General features: G+C 48.8%; 1 protein-coding gene across 1 annotated transcript in view; it reads left to right on the top strand.

Moving 5' to 3' along the window:
* Tfcp2l1 (transcription factor CP2 like 1) overlaps nt 1-16973 on the top strand; it is a 58946-nt gene that overhangs the window by 18912 nt on the left and 23061 nt on the right. Inside the window, exons 3-7 of the mRNA XM_021633252.2 lie at nt 9206-9282; nt 9738-9843; nt 10752-10858; nt 12916-13068; nt 16029-16139. Of these exons, the coding sequence (XP_021488927.1) occupies nt 9206-9282; nt 9738-9843; nt 10752-10858; nt 12916-13068; nt 16029-16139 (554 nt within the window). The remainder of the gene's footprint in view (nt 1-9205; nt 9283-9737; nt 9844-10751; nt 10859-12915; nt 13069-16028; nt 16140-16973) is intronic.

Consider the following 16973-nt stretch of genomic DNA (forward strand, 5'->3'; position numbering starts at 1 on the left):
GTTCTGCCCATTAGAGGCCAGTTGGGATAGACTGCTCTGGGCAGCGCTGTGGACACAGGAGCTGGTTTCTACAATATAGTTGGCTGCCTGATGGAGTCCAAGTCCTGGGGATGGGTCTCTGCTGGGTTTCCGCCTAGCTTAGTGACCTTTAGTCCTGGGTCACTTGGGGTATAAGACAGTGTAGCTGCAGGAGAGTTTGCTTTTGCAGTGTAGAGCGGCCAGTGCAGGGGTGGGGAAGGGAAAGAAAGGTCTGTCCTTATCTTACTGTCAAGATGTGGTGGTGAATAGTGCTCACAAGAGGCACCGCAGGCAGCATTTTGCAGGGAGGTTGAAAACTTGCCTTGGGAGCTGGGGAGATAGCTCAATGGGTAGAACAGTTATTGAGCTAGCATGAGAACCAGCACACAGGTAAAATGACGGGTGTGGCTGTACCTGCACCAATAACCCCGGTGCTGTAGGAGGTAGGGACAGGAGGATAACTGCCAGCCCAGTTCCAGATGAGACCCTGTCTCAAGGGAATAAGATAGAGTGATAGAGAAGGGCACCCAATATCTTCTGTGGCCTCTGTGTAGTACCCAGGATCCTGTATACACATATCCATAAGGCACACTAAACTCACTCTTTCCCCCCTACCCCCCTGGAACCTGTACTCACATATCCACAGGACACACTCAACTCACTCCTTCTCCCCACCCCCCAACCTGCAAATGCATATACAGCAATACACTCAACTCTCTCACACACAACACAAACATATGCAAACACACATACACACTTCACAACTTGCCTATGAGACTAGAGCTTGGTGTTAGATTGCTTGCCTAACTTGCTCTACTTGGTTCTATCACAGCAAAACAAACAAACAAACAAAGCAAATCAAAGAAATTGATTGGTCATAGAGACCAAACTTTGGAGGGTCTGGACTTAATCCCGTGTATCTGCCGTGACCCTATCTCCCCTTTTCCTCCTTGTTTTAGTCTAGGCTGCAGGCTGCTGAGTCTTTGCCACTGACTTACACCAGGTCCTTGAGCATCTTAGTGTCCTCTTGGACCTCCTTTTGTCATCTTGAAGTTACGGTCACATTGCACTGTTGGGGGGGTCTTTGGTTTTCAAGACAGGGTCTCATGGAACCCAGGCCGACGTGGCACTATATAGTTTAAAATGATCTTGAACTCCTGACCTGCTTGCCTCTCCTGAGGTTCTGGGATTGCAAGTGCGCACCACCAAGCACAGTTTGTACAATGCTGGGTAGCAAACCCAGGGCCTTGTACACACTAGGCAGGCCTACCAACAGAGCTGTATCCCTAGCTATTGCACAATGAGGTCTTAGCTCCTTGGGCTGGAGCCTTCTTCTGTCTGCTTGCTCAGGTTTTGAGCCTCTTAATTGATTCCCCTTCCTCAGATGTCCACTTGTTTGATTAGCCTTGGGGTACGAACTTGACCCTGGAAGAATAATAGTAACCACTGTTATTCTGAGCATCAGCTGTGGCCTGGAACAGACTGAGGCACTTGCCGGTCCTCTTGGTCTGTGTTTCTTCAAATTCAATCATACTATATTCCTGTTTTGCATGTATTTATTTTTGGTGTGTGTATATCTATGCATCTGGGTCAGATGGCGGCGGTTTGAAAACGTGAGTCTCTTTGTATGCATTTGTGTGGGAATACTCCGTGAACATATGAGTGCCCGTATGTAGAGGTCCAAGCCTGACGTCAGATGTCCTGCTTGAATCATTTCAGGCTTCATCACATGCGGTGTAATAACCCTTTATTTCCATCCACCATACGTTCCTTGAGAACAAGACTTTTTTCTTTTACGTTCTTTTTCATTTACTTACTTACATGTGTTCGCATACACGCACAGGTCAGAGGACCTGTGGGCATTGGTTCTGCCTTCTCCCATGTGGGCCTGAACTCAGGCGTCGCGGCTTAGTGGCAGGCGTCTTTACCAGCTGAGGCAGGGCATTATTCTATGTACACAAGCTGAGGAAATTTAGCTTGGCTACACTAGCCGAGCTTGCCATATGAGTCAACAGTGCTGATAGGGTCCCAGGTGGATCTTTGTGAGCTGGAGGTTTCCTGGTCTACGTAGGGAGTTACAGGCCAATTTTTTTTATTTTCATGCGCTGGTCTTGAGGATGCTAGGTAAGGGATTTTTCATATTGCCCTTGATAGTGTCCTCTGTAACAGGTTTCTGGTCTGACTGAAGCTCCCTCGAGGATGAGGCCTTGTACTTAGTCTCCTATCAGCTGTTTAGCCTGCACCTGTTTTGACCTCCCCCTGCCTACCATGATACAGGCCATGGATGGAGGCCAGGTGACTGCACTGTTACTCCATTTAGGTTTGCCTCCACTGTGCTCACACGATGCCAGCATGGACCCCTAAGTGAAAGCGTGAGCCTTATTCTTCACATCTGCATTACATAGTTTCCTGGGAACAAAATGGTGGATCATTTCAGTATGTTTCCAGGGTTTTAACTATCAGCACTGCTGCTGATGCAGCCTTGTGCAAGTATTTTTCTTTTCCGTGTGTGCACGTGTGTTTATGGATGTCAAGGCAGACTGATGTCAGTACCTTCTTCCACTATGCTTTACCTTATGATTGCAGTAGGATTGCTCCCTGAACTCTGAGTTTGAGGCTTAGCTTTTTAGGTTAGCCAGCTTGCTCCAGGCTCTTCACCTCTTACACACTCACCTGGCTTTTATGTGAACAAGCGCTTTTACCTGCTGCCATTTCCCAACCCTTTGTGCAAATGTTTTTAAGCATCAGTGTTCACCCTGTAAACTAGAGTCCTGGTGCCGGGGTATTAGATACTTGTCTTGTTGCTGTGATAAAATATGAAATAAAAGCAATTTATGGGAAGAAGGACTTTTGGCTCACAGTTTGAGGGTTCACAGTCCATCATGGCAGGGAAGGCATGGCACCGGGAGTGTAAGGCAGCTGGTCACACTGCCAGAAGGCAGAGACACTCTCCTGGTGCTCTGCTCGCTTTCTCCTTTTTACTCACTCATTGCCCAGCCCATGGAGGGTGCCGTCCACATGTAGGATGGGTCTTCTCACTGCAGCCTAACCTAGAAGGTTCTCACAGGTGTGTCCAGGGCACTGTCTCCTAGGTGATTCTAGATCCTGTCAAGTTGACAATCAGTGTTCCCCATCACACTGAGGGTTGCCAAAACTTGTGACCAGGGTTCCTCCAGCATGGTAAGACATGACCTGTTCCTCCTATGTGTGTCTTGCCGGGTATTAGCAGTCTGCTCTGTCTATTTACTGAAAAGCAGATGTGAACCAGACTATTACTTTTACTCAGCGCTATTTTTCAATCATTTGTGAGGGTAAGGAAGATTCCATGCCCTTCCTGGTTTGGTTCACCACCAGCTCTGGCTCTTATTTATTTGCATTAGGGGGATTATAGTGGAATTGACCTTGAACAAGAAACTTGGGGGAAGCTGTTCCGGGAAACAGGCAGGGGCTTTTCCTGGGATAGCTGTCACTCTAGATAGAGATCCGTGACTTCACTATGATGCCAGAAGGACCTTCTGGAGTAGTGGCTAGGTGTTGAAGAAGGGGGGAGGAGGAAGAAACTGTAGGATTACACGAAAATTCAGTTTGGGCCAGCAGGGTGGCTCAACAGATGTGGGTGCTTGTCATCACGCCTGCAGACCTGAGCCCAGTCCCAGCATCTCCACGGTAGAGGGAGAGAACCTACTCCTGTAGGTTACCCAGCCAGGTTACCAGTTCAAATTCAGCTAAGCCCTTTCCTGCGTGCATCGTGGTCCTGTGTTGCTTCCTCATTCTAATGGCAGGGTCCTAGCCACGGTGACCTGCTACTTCCCGTCCTGATTGCAGTCACTACCTGAGTCCTTTCAGGAACTTTGCTGCCAGGGACATTGTGGGTTACTTTAAGGAAAAGAAGAAAATACGATTTTGTGTGTGTTTCACTACCTCTTCCCCTTCTACCACCTGTCTTCATGGGTCAAGTGGGGCTAGCAGACAAAGCCAATAAAATCTGGAAATTTCTTTGCTCATTCTTATTGCTCAGGCTCCTTTGGTCATGTTCCAAGCGAGGTGCAGAGTTAAGTTAAATTCCTCCAGAGAGTGTCTCCCCCCCCACCCCCTTGGGGAGGGCTAGCACTATTTAGAGCCCTGGGACTGGAGAAGGAAGGGGTCACTTGGACTCCGCCACCACGTGGGTGGGTGTTGTGAGTCCTGCCTCTGTTCCTGCCACTCCCAGGTCACCTTGGCTCCCTGGGTTGGGCTGGGAGCCACCTGCCAAGGGTTAGTTTACATCACAAAGTGACCTGGAGCTCTTTCCCTGCTATCCTTTGGCAGGCCTTTAACAATTGCAAGTAGAGGGCTGGGCTGGGTCTTCCCAGGGAATTTCCTTGAAGCAGTTTTCTGGTGTCACCTGCCTGCCTGTTTCTCATCCCCTTCCTCCTGCCTGGCTGGGACCCTCAGATTCCCAGCACCAGATTCCCTGCTGGGCCCACTGTCACCCCTCCACCGTTCTGCATGAGTGTCAGTGTTGTCCACATTTCAGAGGTGCAGGGACTAGGGTGGGAAGGTAGGCTCCAAACCTGGGCGCCGACCTGGACCCCAAAAGAACAATGGCTCCCCACTATTACTTTTTTGTGGAGTATGATATGATTTCTTTCCTTTTTGATTTTCGAGACAGGGTTTCTCTGTGTAACCTTGGCTGTCTTGGACTGGCTTTGTAGACCAGGCTGGCCATGAACTCGCAGAGATCCAGCTGCCTCTGCCTCCCACAATGCTGGGATCAAAGGTGCGCGCCACCACGCCTGGCTTGATTATGATTTTTTATGTGAAGAAAAAATTAAATTGTATCAATTTAAAATATTGACTCAAGTTCAAAAAGTGACTTGATTGGCTAAGGCTGAGAATGGCTACCAGCTTGGTTGGTACGGTGCTCACCTACCATGAACAAAGCCTGGGGTTTGACCCCAGTATCCTACAACTCTATAAACTGAGGATGATGGTACATCTGTAATCTGGAGCTGGAGGCAGGAGGATTAGAAAATCAGGGTCATTCTCAGTTATATGGGAGCTCTATGTCAGACACAAAGCAACCGCAAGAACCCTTCTGTGTCATAACTCTGGAATCAAAATTCTCATTTCCTGTAATCACTTCTTTCCCCTTTCCATTCTCAAATAATTGCATAGGATGTTGGAAAAGATCTTAACTCGACAGACACATGTTATAAGATACTTGAAATAGCCTTAAGCACATGCCTTTCGCATAGGAACAGTTGAAAGACAATCACACACTGCCTGGCTCTGTCACCCACTGGGTGTTTGAGTTTGTGCTGGGAGCCTCTGTGTGTCTCTGCTTAATCCAGTGGGGCTCCTGATTCCTTTGCTGCTATTGGCTAGTTGAGAGACCTCTGCAAGTCAATGTCCCAGCAGTCTCTGGCACTGCTCTGTTCCCGTGAGTGAAGCTTGTTTGTTAATGTTCTCCAGAGGAAACCCCCGTGCCTTGCTGCACTTTCGCTTGGCATTTCTGGTTTCTGTCGTATTCACTTCCTACCTTGACCATAGACACCCTGCCTAGTCTTCAGAGCCCTCTTCCATCTACCTGCATGCTCAAGCCTTGTTTCACATGCCCTGACTGTTATCAGGACAAGTGGACCTAGCCTCCCATCTTCTTGTCTTTTAAGGAATTCCTGAAATTATGCTTCATCCTATTCCTTTTTTTGTGCAGTTTGATGTACCTGGAAAATTACAAATAGTTGAGGGGGGCGGGGAGTGTGTTAAAATCTTTTAAAACCCCATAGTTGTAACATAGAAGAGCATTGTAAAGAATTTGAAATTGGGGCTGGGAAAACTGCCTCAGTTGGTGAGACACTTGCTGTGCAAGTATGAGGACTTGAGCTGAACCCCTAGAATACACGTAAAAAGCTGAGCATGATGAGGCTGCCGAATGGCTTAGGTTAGGAGCACTTGATGCCACTTTCAGAGGACCCAGCACCCACACCAAGAGGCTCACAGCTGTCCATAAAGTCCAGTTCCAGTGAATCAAACACCCTCTGTTGGCCTCTGCAGGCATGCACAAATAAATAAAAATTTAAATTAAATTTTAAAAAAGAAAAGAAAAAAAAGCTGGTACTAATATTCCCAGGACTGAGAAGGTAAAGATAGTAGATCTCCAGGGTTTGCTGGCCTATCAGCTTAGCTGGATTGGTGAACTTCAAGTTTAGTGACAGGCATTTGTCTCAACAAATATGGCAGAGAACCAGGCACGGTAGCAAACTCATTTAATCTTATAATCTGAGAAGCAAAGGCAGGCAGGTCTTTGTGACTTCAAGCCCAGCCTGCTCTATTTATGTATTTAGGATGTTTCAAGCCAGTCAGAGAGACCTGTCTCAAAAATAAAACAATATCAACCAACCAAACAACCAGCAAAATGAACAAAACCCCAACCAATCAAAAAGATAAGGTGGAGTGTGGTTGACAGTAAGGACACCATCTAGCCTCCACGTATGTGCACACATTTGCCCATAAGAACACTACACATCCCTACACATAAGCACACACACAGCATATGAAACTACATTGAAACTTTTGCATAGTGTGCCAAGCAGTGCAGCAGTGAGCAAAAAACCAACCAACCAACCAACTAAACAAACAGACAGAAAAACAAACAAACAGAAAACCCAAACAACAGTTACACAGTCCGGGCCTTCAGAGAGCTTGTTCCCTTTCTCCCAACAGATGTGCAGAAATGGTACACCTGAGGTGATTTTGGTCTGTGTGACAATGCTCATCAGCTAGCATGTGATCCTGACCCCCTGTGAGGGCTGGGGAGGTCAGTCTGGTCCTAGTCTTGAGGTGCACGTGGGCAGGGCAGCAGAGCAAGAGGAACAGGGTGACTTGGGAGGGGCAGGATGTCTGGAGAGCATCCTAGACATGTCTGTTTGAGAGGAAAGACCATGAAAGCTCCATGGGGAAGGGCATGGGCTAGATTCCCATCGTTATGGGGAAGCTCATAACGATGAGCCTGCAACCCACTCGAAGGGTCCTGGCCTGCCAGTGCTGCCTCCTGGTGCAGACTTGGAAACAATTCTTTATCTGGCAAGGAGTTGCCTCTCCTTGGCCTGAGTGGAGGTCACCTTGCAGAACCTGGGGCCAGTGCTAATTGGCCCCCTGGGGAACCTGTACACTCATGTAATGACCACTTGGGCCTTGGGCCTCTGCCAATAGCTTCTACATTCTTCAGCAAAGGCAAGGACACTGGAAAAACCAGTTAGGGTGTGGAAGGCCCTTAGTATGTCCAGGTTTAGGGAGTTCTAGACTCTTGGCTCAGGGGCCCATAAACAGGACTTAAAAGTCTTAATTGCTGAGACATACCTCAGCTGATAAAAATGCTTGGTGCTAAGTTTGATTCTCAGCACTCAGATAAAAAAGTTGGGCATGGTGAGGTAGGTAAAGACAGGTGGATCCCTGGAGCTCTGCCAGTTGGTTGATGCCGGAGAAAGGACAGCTGTTGTCCTCTGGCTGTCACACGTAAGTGCATACACTGCACTCCTGCACACACTCATTTATAAGAGCATCGGCACACACACAGAAGACACGCCCACACACATGCACACAGTGGTGAGTAGACGGGTGCAAGGCTGTGCTCGGCTGTCTCAGGTCCAGGCTCAGAGGCTGTGGTCAGGAACCTCTGTGGTCCACATGCTGCCTGGGCCTTCCGCTTACTCCCAAGGCTCCAGGGTTTGTACTGTGCTGTCCGTGTGATTGCTGCTCAGCAAATATTTGTAGCAAATGGTTTGAGTTCCTCATTCCGGCATCCTTGCTCTGCCTTGCTTCCTTGGCAGCTGCTTCTCCCAGCTTCGAGGACTAGAAGAGAGGAGTCACGGGGCTGGGCTTAGGCACCGGGGGAGGCGCCACTGTTGGCCACTAACCTGGTGTCTCCAGGCAGTCCTTGGCTTGTGGCCACATCTTTTCTTTTCCTCTCTGCCACCTCTGTGCATCTCACTGTGTGTGTCATTAGATTCAGGGCCCAGGGGCTTTCTCCGATTATCACCTTACCGTGGAATCCTTACTTTAATTGTCCTAATTTAAGGCCACATTCTCGGTTTCCATAACCAGACTCCTATTCAGCTCAGCACAGAAGGAGGGTGTAGGTATATCTTTAAGTAGTTGCTTCTATTGTTTAAAATGTTTTACACTGCGTGTGTGTGTGTGTGTGTGTGTGTGTGTGTCTGTCTGTCTGTCTGTCTGTCTGTCTGTCTGTGTGGTGAGAGAGGGTTAGAAGACAATTTGTGGGAGTCTGTTCTCACCAGCCCTTCTCCCCCTCCCCCAGACGGAAGACCCATGCTGGTCTTGAACTGTCATTCCTCCTGCTCAGCTTCCCCTATATAACTAGGATCCTAGGCTGCGTCAGCACTCTCTGCAGTTTTAATAGCTTGTGAAGCCATCCAGTAGAGGCTGGGGCTGCTTTGGCTGATTTGGGATTAGTTCACATTTATATACATGCAACTTTAGGGCCAGGTTCCAAGTCAGTTGGTTGATGCCTGAGAAAGGACAGCTGTTGTCCTCTCTGCCTCTGACTTTAGGTTGGGAAAGTCTTTCCTTCTTAAGCAGCTCATAGCAGCTATTAAAGTAAAGCCCTGAGAAATGAATTCTTTATTCTGAGGTAAGGTCTCACTGTGTAGCCCTGGCTAGCTTGCACCTCAAAGAACTTTACCTACCTGTCTTTGCCTCCTAAGTGCCAGTATGTCTGGCTGAAAATTTGCTTTTTAATCTTTTAAACGTTTTTTTATGTATATGGGTGTTCTGGCTGCATGTATGCGTCTGTACCCCACATGTATGGCTGGTGCCTGCAGAGGCCAGGTCCCCTGGAACTGTTGTTATAGATGCTTAAGAGCTGCCCTGCAAGGACAGCTAGTGTGCTTAACTGCTGAGCCATCTCTCTGGCCCTGAGAAGCTGATTTTTTTTTTAATCAAATTTTTAAAAACTATTTTTACTCTGTGTAAAATGCTTGCTGTGTAAGCATGTGCACTTGAGTTCTGAACCCCGGCATGCATGAGTAAACCGGATGTGGCTAGGAGGCCTAGACAGGAGGATCTCGAGTTCACAGAGGTGAACTTAGCTACATAGCCAGTTTGAGCCCAGCTCAGGCTACGTGAGATGTTGTCTCAGAGTAAAATTACAGAAAGAAACGGAAGATCTACTGCTTCCCCTCCTCAGGTCAGTCATATGAAATCCGGCTACTGGAGAACCGGAAGCTAGGGGACTTCCAAGATCTGAACACGAAATATGTGAAGGTGAGTGAGCCTCGGGGCTGGCCAGTCATACGCTAGAGGCCAGGTCTGAATGCCTGGGGCCTGGGGATGGTAGGAAGGGGTCAAAGGGAAGGTGGCGTTCTTCTCATCCCAGTTTCTGGAGTGCACTCTCCCCATGGGGATTAGATGGGTAGCCATGGACCAGGGTGGGTGGCTTATGTTGGTGGAGTATGCTCTGGGTTATATAGACACAAGTTGTATTTTGCCCTCAATTGATCCTTTCTTACCTGCCCAGAACAAACAGCACAGTAGTCATACACTGTTCAGAATACTGGAGACTATGGAAGGAAGCCCCCTTTTTACCATTGTCCATGTTCTCGGGGTTTGGAGGAAAGGAAGCCCTGGGAAAAAGGGGCTGGAGAGGGACAGAGGGTTTTTCCCGGCTGGGGATGGGAATGCATGCCCTTCTTGGGGACCCTGACATCTGCCTTCCACAGAGTATCATCCGTGTAGTTTTCCATGACCGCCGGCTGCAGTACACCGAGTACCAGCAACTGGAAGGTTGGCGGTGGAGCCGGCCTGGGGACCGCATCCTGGACATTGGTGAGTCTCTCCAGCCAGCACTATCCCTGGACAATTGGACCACGTGGAGCTTCTTTGTGGAGGCCACTTAGATTTCTGCTCACAAGGAAGCCCAGCCTGGTGGCACACACATGCAGCCCCAGCACTGATGCACAGGCGGAAAGACGCCGAGGTTGAGGCCATGCTGGTCTATATATAGTGAGTCCAAAAGAAAGAGATGGCTCAGTTGGTAAGCTCAAGTAGGAGGACCTGAGTTCAATCCCTAGAACACATACACAGAGCCGTGAATCCCCCCATACACCTATATACTGAAGGAAGGAAGAAGGGAGGGAGCGAAGAAAGGAAGGAAACATGAGAACTTTCAGAGGTGACCCAAGCCATCGGTTGCTACTCTAAAGGAGTTTTCTGTAGAATACACAGCCTTAAAGGGTGAGCAACCTGGCTAGCTTGACACTCACTAGGTAGACCATGTTGAGTTCAAACTCAGAGAAATCCACCTGCCTCTGCCTCCTGAGTGAATTGTGTGTCACCATGCCCAGCTCCCTCCAGGGTTTTGATACATGGCTAGGGGAACGGGTGGGTATATCATGGAGCTTAATGGTTCAGGTACTGGTCACCCTGCTTTGTTCACAGCCCTCAGCTGTGCTTTGGGATTCAAAAGCTAAGGTGATGGTAGGGTTCTGTATACCAGGGCATCAGCAAGTCCTTTCAGATGGAAATCAAGGAAAACTTGTCATAAGAAAAGATAAAGACATCAAGCAGTCTATCTGGGCGATCTGCCAGTAGAGTTGGGCAAAGCTTAACTTCCAGATTGGCTGCTGTTTCTAAACCACAGTGAAGGAGTTTGGTCCCATATCTGGGGTCTCTCCTCAGTATTTGGGAGAGGCTGACAGTCTCACTTGTGTGTGTGTGTGTGTGTGTGTTTGCAGATATTCCACTGTCTGTCGGTATCTTGGACCCCAGGGCCAGCCCAACCCAACTGAATGCTGTAGAGTTTTTGTGGGATCCCGCAAAGAGAGCATCTGCATTCATTCAGGTAAGCAAAGGTGAGAGGTGTTTGGAGGGTGGCCTGTCCGCTAGCTAAGATGTTTGGAGGCAAGTGGCTGAGGAGGGACAGAGGATGAATGGCCCCGGGTCAGGAGCGTTGAGGCAAGGGCTTGGAATGGTGTGGAGTTAGGTTTGTGTTCTTGCTTTCAGAAAGCTGTGAGGTTAAAGATTTGCTCTTTCCAAGGCTAGGGAGATTGCCTAGGCAGGAAAGTACTTGTTCACAAGCCTGAAGACCTGAGTTCAGTCCTCCACATGAGGAAGACTAGAAGGCGAGGCCTGTGCTGGAAAGGTGAAGGTGGGTAGGTCCCTGGGACATACTGACCTGTCAGCCTGGCTCAGTGGGTGAGTCCCAGGCCAATGAGAGACTGGCTCAGAAACAATGCAGACCTCACCTGAGGGAGCACTCCCAGGGTTGATCTAACCTCTATCTGGATGTACACAAACACACACACACACATACACACAACCTATTTTTTTTTTTTAAATTCAGTATTTTGGAGCCATGAGATCACTTGGGGTAAAGGCACTTGGCACTAAGTGTGATGGCCTGAATTTGATTACCTAGACCTAAATGGTGAATGATTGAACTGACTCCCCAAAAAGCTCCTCAGACCCTCCACACCTTGTTTGTTTATTTGCTTTTGTGTTTTTTGAGATACGGTCTCCCATTTAGCAGAAAAGAAATATGCCAGGAGCTGGGCACCGTTGGCACACACCTGTAATCTGCATTCAGGGAGGCAGACGCAGGTGGATCTCTGTGAGTTTGAGGCCAGCCTGCTCCACAAAGCAAGTACAGGACAGCCAATGCTAAACAGAGAAATCCTGTCTCGAAATAAAACCCAAGGGGGTGGGAGGAAGGGAGGAAGAAAGGAAGGAAGGCAGGCTGGGCAGCGGTGGGCTCGCCTGTAGTTCCAGGGCTTGGGGAAGCAGAGGCAGGCAGATCTGTAAATTAGTCCAAGACAGCAAGGCTACACAGAGAAACCGTCTTGAAAAACAAAAAAAGAAAACATCAGATTCAAGAGAATGGTTCAAGAAAAAGAGCAAAATGCTTGCTGTATACACATGAGAATTTGAGTTTGAGCCTCAGCTTGCTAAAGCTGGGCACAGCTGCATATGCCTAACCCCTGAAGGGGTGGAGACAACAGGATCCCTGGGGCTTGTTCGCCGGGTAGCCTAGCCAAATCTATGAGCTCTAAATTTTGTGAGAAATCCTGGCTTAAAAAATTAAGTGAGGCCTGGACATGGTGAGCCTTTATTCTGCACCTTTAATCCCAGCATCCAGGAGGCAAAGGTAGGTGCCTCTCTGAGTTTGAGACCAGCCTGATCTGATAGAGTCCCAGGACCACCAAGGTTATCTGTCTCAAAAACAAACAAACAAACAAAACCCACAAAACAATAACCACAAAACAACAAAAAAGCTCAATGGGGAGCAACTGAAGAAGACAGGAATGTCAGTGTCTGTCTTTCAGGTGCAGATGCACATTGGCACACACTGATACAATTTTTAAAAACATAATATCCTTGTTGCAAAAGTTAGTTACTTTTGTATTGCAGTAATACTGTATTGTATTGCAGTAATGCTGTATTTTATAACCAGTGTCAGGACAATACATAGGTGTCCAGTGCCTCCTCTGTAGTATGAACTTGGATATATAGAGATGAGTTTGGCTTTCGGACTGTGGCTCCAGACTTGTTCAATATACCAGGATGTCAAAGAGTAGCAGGGCTGTGCTCAACTGCCCGGTAAGACTAGGATTTATGAAGGGAAAGGTTCGTAGATGAGGGCTGATGGTGTGTGGTGTGGCCGCTGTGTTCAGTGGCCTGGAACAATGATGAGGATTTAGCTGAGCAGACAGAACCCAGAGTAAAGGGACAGAGGTGGGATGCTATGTATGTGTTCTGTGGCTCCGAGCAAGGAGGCCTTGGCCTGTTGCTGGGAAGTAGGGAGTGGAAGCAGGGATGGTCGCCTCCTCAGGGAAGAGGAGCCCCAAGGGCCTCCAGACTCCTCTCACCTACCTGACTTCAAGTCCCACATTCCCCTCCCAGGTGCACTGTATCAGCACGGAATTCACCCCCAGGAAGCATGGGGGTGAGAAGGGAGTGCCTTTTCGGGTGCAGATTGACACGTTTAAGCAGAATGAGAATGGGGAATACACGGAGCATCTCCACTCTGCCAGCTGCCAGATCAAGGTGTTCAAGGTAGGACGCACTCACAGCCAGCACTGGTCACACCCACCTGCAAGAAGGCCCTTTGCTATTACGTAGAGCATAGACCCAGCTGGGTGTTAGGGCTCCCAGTAGCTGAGGCTTCTCTCAGGATTCTGGCTTCTGTCCCTGACCAGCCTTCTCTTGTTACTCAAACTGTTGGGAAGGGGTATCTTCCCATGTCAGTACAAGGCTCTGCTTTCGTAAGAATGACTGGCTTTGCATCTTCTTTAGAGTTGTAATTTTCCTGACTCCAAGCATTCCACATCTAGTGTCTCCTTAAACATGAGGGCAAATGCAGGTGTACCAGTGCCTTTAATCCCAGCAGTTTGGAGGCAGAGGCAAGTGCATCTCTGATTTTCAGATTCGCCTGGTTTACAATAGTGAGCTCCAGGCCATCCAGGACAACATAGTGAGTGAGATCCTGTCTCAAACAAAACAAAACAAGAACAATAACAAAAAAAAGTAAACATGAGGTCAAGAGGGCCATTCTTGGCCATCTAGCTCAGTGCCATTTTTCTCTGCATTGGTTGGCTCCCCACCCCTACCCCCTGAGTGTTGTAGGTAGGAGGTTGATGGTATTTGCTCTCCACCTTCATTTTTAAATGTTTTTTTAATGTTAACTATTTAGTGTGTGTGTTCACATACTCAATTGCTTTGACCGCGTGCTTATAGATAAATGTCAGAGGACAATCTGCAAAAGTCAGCTCTCTCCCTCTGCCATGTGGGTCCGGGGGATTGAGAGCGACGTCCTCAGCCTTTGCCTCTGCTCACTGAGCAGTCTCACCAGTTCTTTGTCCACCTTCGTTTTTGAGGCAGGGTCTCTCACTGAACCTGAAGCTCACCAAGTCAGTAAAGCTAGCTGACCACTGAGCTCCAGGTCCACCTCAGCAACAGCCTTAGGCATGTGTTGCCACACCTGGTCATTTACATGGGTGTTGCTTCCAAACTCAGGCCCTCATTCTTGCATGGCAGGCACTCTACAAGAACTGTACTGTTGAGAAATGCCCCAGCCCTAGGCCAGCTTTCTCTTCAAAAACACTATATTGTGGCTCAGGGATACATGCTTAGATCTAGCATGCAAGGATGTCCTGAGTTCTGTCACAAGAAAAATTCATCTTTAAAAAAGAAACCTCTTCAGAAATCCCTCCAGCCTCCTTCTGTCCAGACTCATCCTGCCGTCTCTCATTGTTGGTTCTTATCTCCCCGTCTGGATTGATTATTTCCTGAAGGTGGGAGCCAGTGTTCTTACAGTCCCTAATGCCCTCAGGGAAATAGAAGGTGCAGCAGGCCCATGTCATTCTTGTAGCATGAGGCTAGCCTGTGACCAGCAGGTTCAACCTGCTTCGGTTGACCTTCGGAGGAGCGGAGCCCCCTCCCATCAGAGGTCGCTTTGGATGACCAGACTTAACACATGTTCCAGATTCCCCTTCTTCACACCCAGGTGTTTTTTGGAACCTTCTGGAAACATCTGCTGACATTTGAGAGCCAGGGAGAGTCAGTTTCTGATAGGGCTCTGTTAGAGAGACAGCAGGGTCACAATCCTCCTGAGCAGAGTAAACAGGAACTAACCACAGACCTGGATGCTGAGCATGTGTCCAAGCCCTTTGTGTGACGGGTGAAGACTGTGTTTGCCCTCTATGTGGCCTGGCACTTTGGGTTCATGGCAGGCATGTTACCCATACTTTTTTTTCTCTCTTTGTGTTTCTGTGTGTGTGGGGGAGATAGAAGTCAAATACACTTGTGTAGTATGAGGAAGTCAGAGGTCAATCCTAGATTTCTTAGGACTCATCTACCTTATTTTTGAGACAGAGGTTCTCTCACTCAACCTGGAACTAGCCCCATTAGGCTAAAGGATATACGGGTGTGCTTTCTTGCCTCGGGAATTAGTGATTGTCACTATATGCTGGCCTTTTTACGTGGTTTTAGGGGGATCAGTCAGGTTCTTGATGTATCTGGTTTCTGAAAGAAAAAGCCAGTGTCTTTTGACTGGCTGGTTCCTTGAAGTATGTGAAGTGGAGAGCTTTATCCCACATGCATGCTAGGCCATGGTCTGGCTTGTCCCTCCCTCACCTCTAGCTTCTGAGGCAAGGAGAAAAGGCCTCTTGAGTGCAGGACTTACTAGAGCAGTGTCTAGAATGGCTGCCATGACCCTGGTCTCCGACGACTTTCTTGCTGCTCACATTGAATAGCATGTCCGCTGTTAGCATCCCTGTGTGGCTCACTGCAAGCTTACCTTCGCCTGGGGTTGGTGTCACCCTGAGGGAGGCTTCCCTAAAAGCCCTTGAGTGGGGAACCAGAAAGCATCCCCAGAGGAAGGTGCATGCTGGGCTGAAAGTTCTGTGGGGCCACTAGACCTGAACTAATTGTTAGTATCTGCTCATCAAGGGGCCCTGAGTCTTGTACCTGTGCTTGCCAAGCAGGATGGGAACCATGAAAGAGGCACAGGGAAGGTGTCACAGGAGGGAGGGACTGTACCCTTAGGCCTCTGGCTTGTGAAGAAGAAACGATGGTGGCTGTGAGGCTGGGCAATAATACTTTGTAAGTAGCAATAGATTCTGCAGTCTGTTGCACCATCATTTAGCCACAGGAGAGACAGATGCCAGAGACTGAGATGTACTAAGGGCTGGGTATGCCCGTCCCTGAGCAGAGTTGAACAGGGCATAGGCTAGGGCAGTAGCCACTCTCCACCTCCCTTCAGTCACCCTAGCACTGTGGTATATCCCATCTTTGGTCTTCATAGTGCCTTCTATAAGCTAGTGGCCATTAGCAGCAATCTTCTTAAGCACTTCCCGCTGAGCTGCCAAGTGGGAGGCGCAAAGGTCCCAGGTGTGAGAGCCGCCCTGTCTGCTCTTCAGGGCCCAGGTTGAAGTTGAGCCTGCAGACCTCAGTCTTCCTTCCCCAGCCAATGGCTGCTTTCTGGCTTACGTGGACCCTGTATTCTATACTTGCAGCCAAAGGGAGCTGATCGGAAACAGAAGACCGACCGGGAGAAGATGGAGAAGAGAACAGCTCAGGAGAAGGAGAAGTACCAGCCGTCCTATGAAACCACCATCCTCACTGAGGTGAGCTGGGGCTGCAGCCGGGAGTAGGCCTGGAGGGGGCCAGGACCATAGTGCACAGCAATGGAAGATGGCCCTTCTGGTAAGTGAGAACTTTGTTGAGAGTCCAGTGCACACATCCGGTGAGGCTGCTCGTAGCTTATTCTGAGATCACTTTGAGCTCCTTGCTGCCTTTGAATATTGGTTCAATCACGTGGTTCAAAATGTCAAATGGTGCACCTGAAAGTATCACCCACATACGACCCATGCTCTCAGCTTCTTGCTCCAGGCACCCAGCGCTTCTGGCTCTGTGGGTATCTGCCTTTCTCTGCTGTTAAAGCAGTGTGTACACACTTCATTTAGCCCGCGCCTGTGTCTATACATCAGCAGTACACACTCTTCTGTGCTGTGTGTTTTGTATTTAATGGCTAATTTTGCACGTGACTCCTGTCCTCTCATCAACAACTCAGCTGTGTAGCGCTCCTGTGGAGGCTTGTTGTGGGCATGAACACGGCAGGACTATGTTCAGGCCTTTACTCTGTATGAGGTCACTGGTAGTGTAAGCACTGGCTTTTTTTTTTTTTGAAGCAGGGTTTCTCTGTGTAGCCTTAGGCTGTCCTGGAACTTGCTCTGTAGACCAGGCTGGCTTCGAAGTCACAGAGATCCGCCTGCCTCTGCCTCCCCAGTGCTGGTATTAAAGGCGGCCGCCACCACTGCTTGGCCCAGAACTGGCTTTCGTGTTTGGTTTTGTTTTTGTTTTTCTGAGACAGGGTCCTCTATGTTTCCCCGATTGTTCTGGAATTCTCTGTGTGGAGCAGACCAGGCTGGCCTCCCCTCGCAGAGATTCACCTGCCTCTG

The sequence above is a fragment of the Meriones unguiculatus genome, chromosome 18 (genome assembly GCF_030254825.1).
Source record: "Meriones unguiculatus strain TT.TT164.6M chromosome 18, Bangor_MerUng_6.1, whole genome shotgun sequence".
NCBI classification, from domain to species: Eukaryota; Metazoa; Chordata; class Mammalia; order Rodentia; family Muridae; genus Meriones; species Meriones unguiculatus.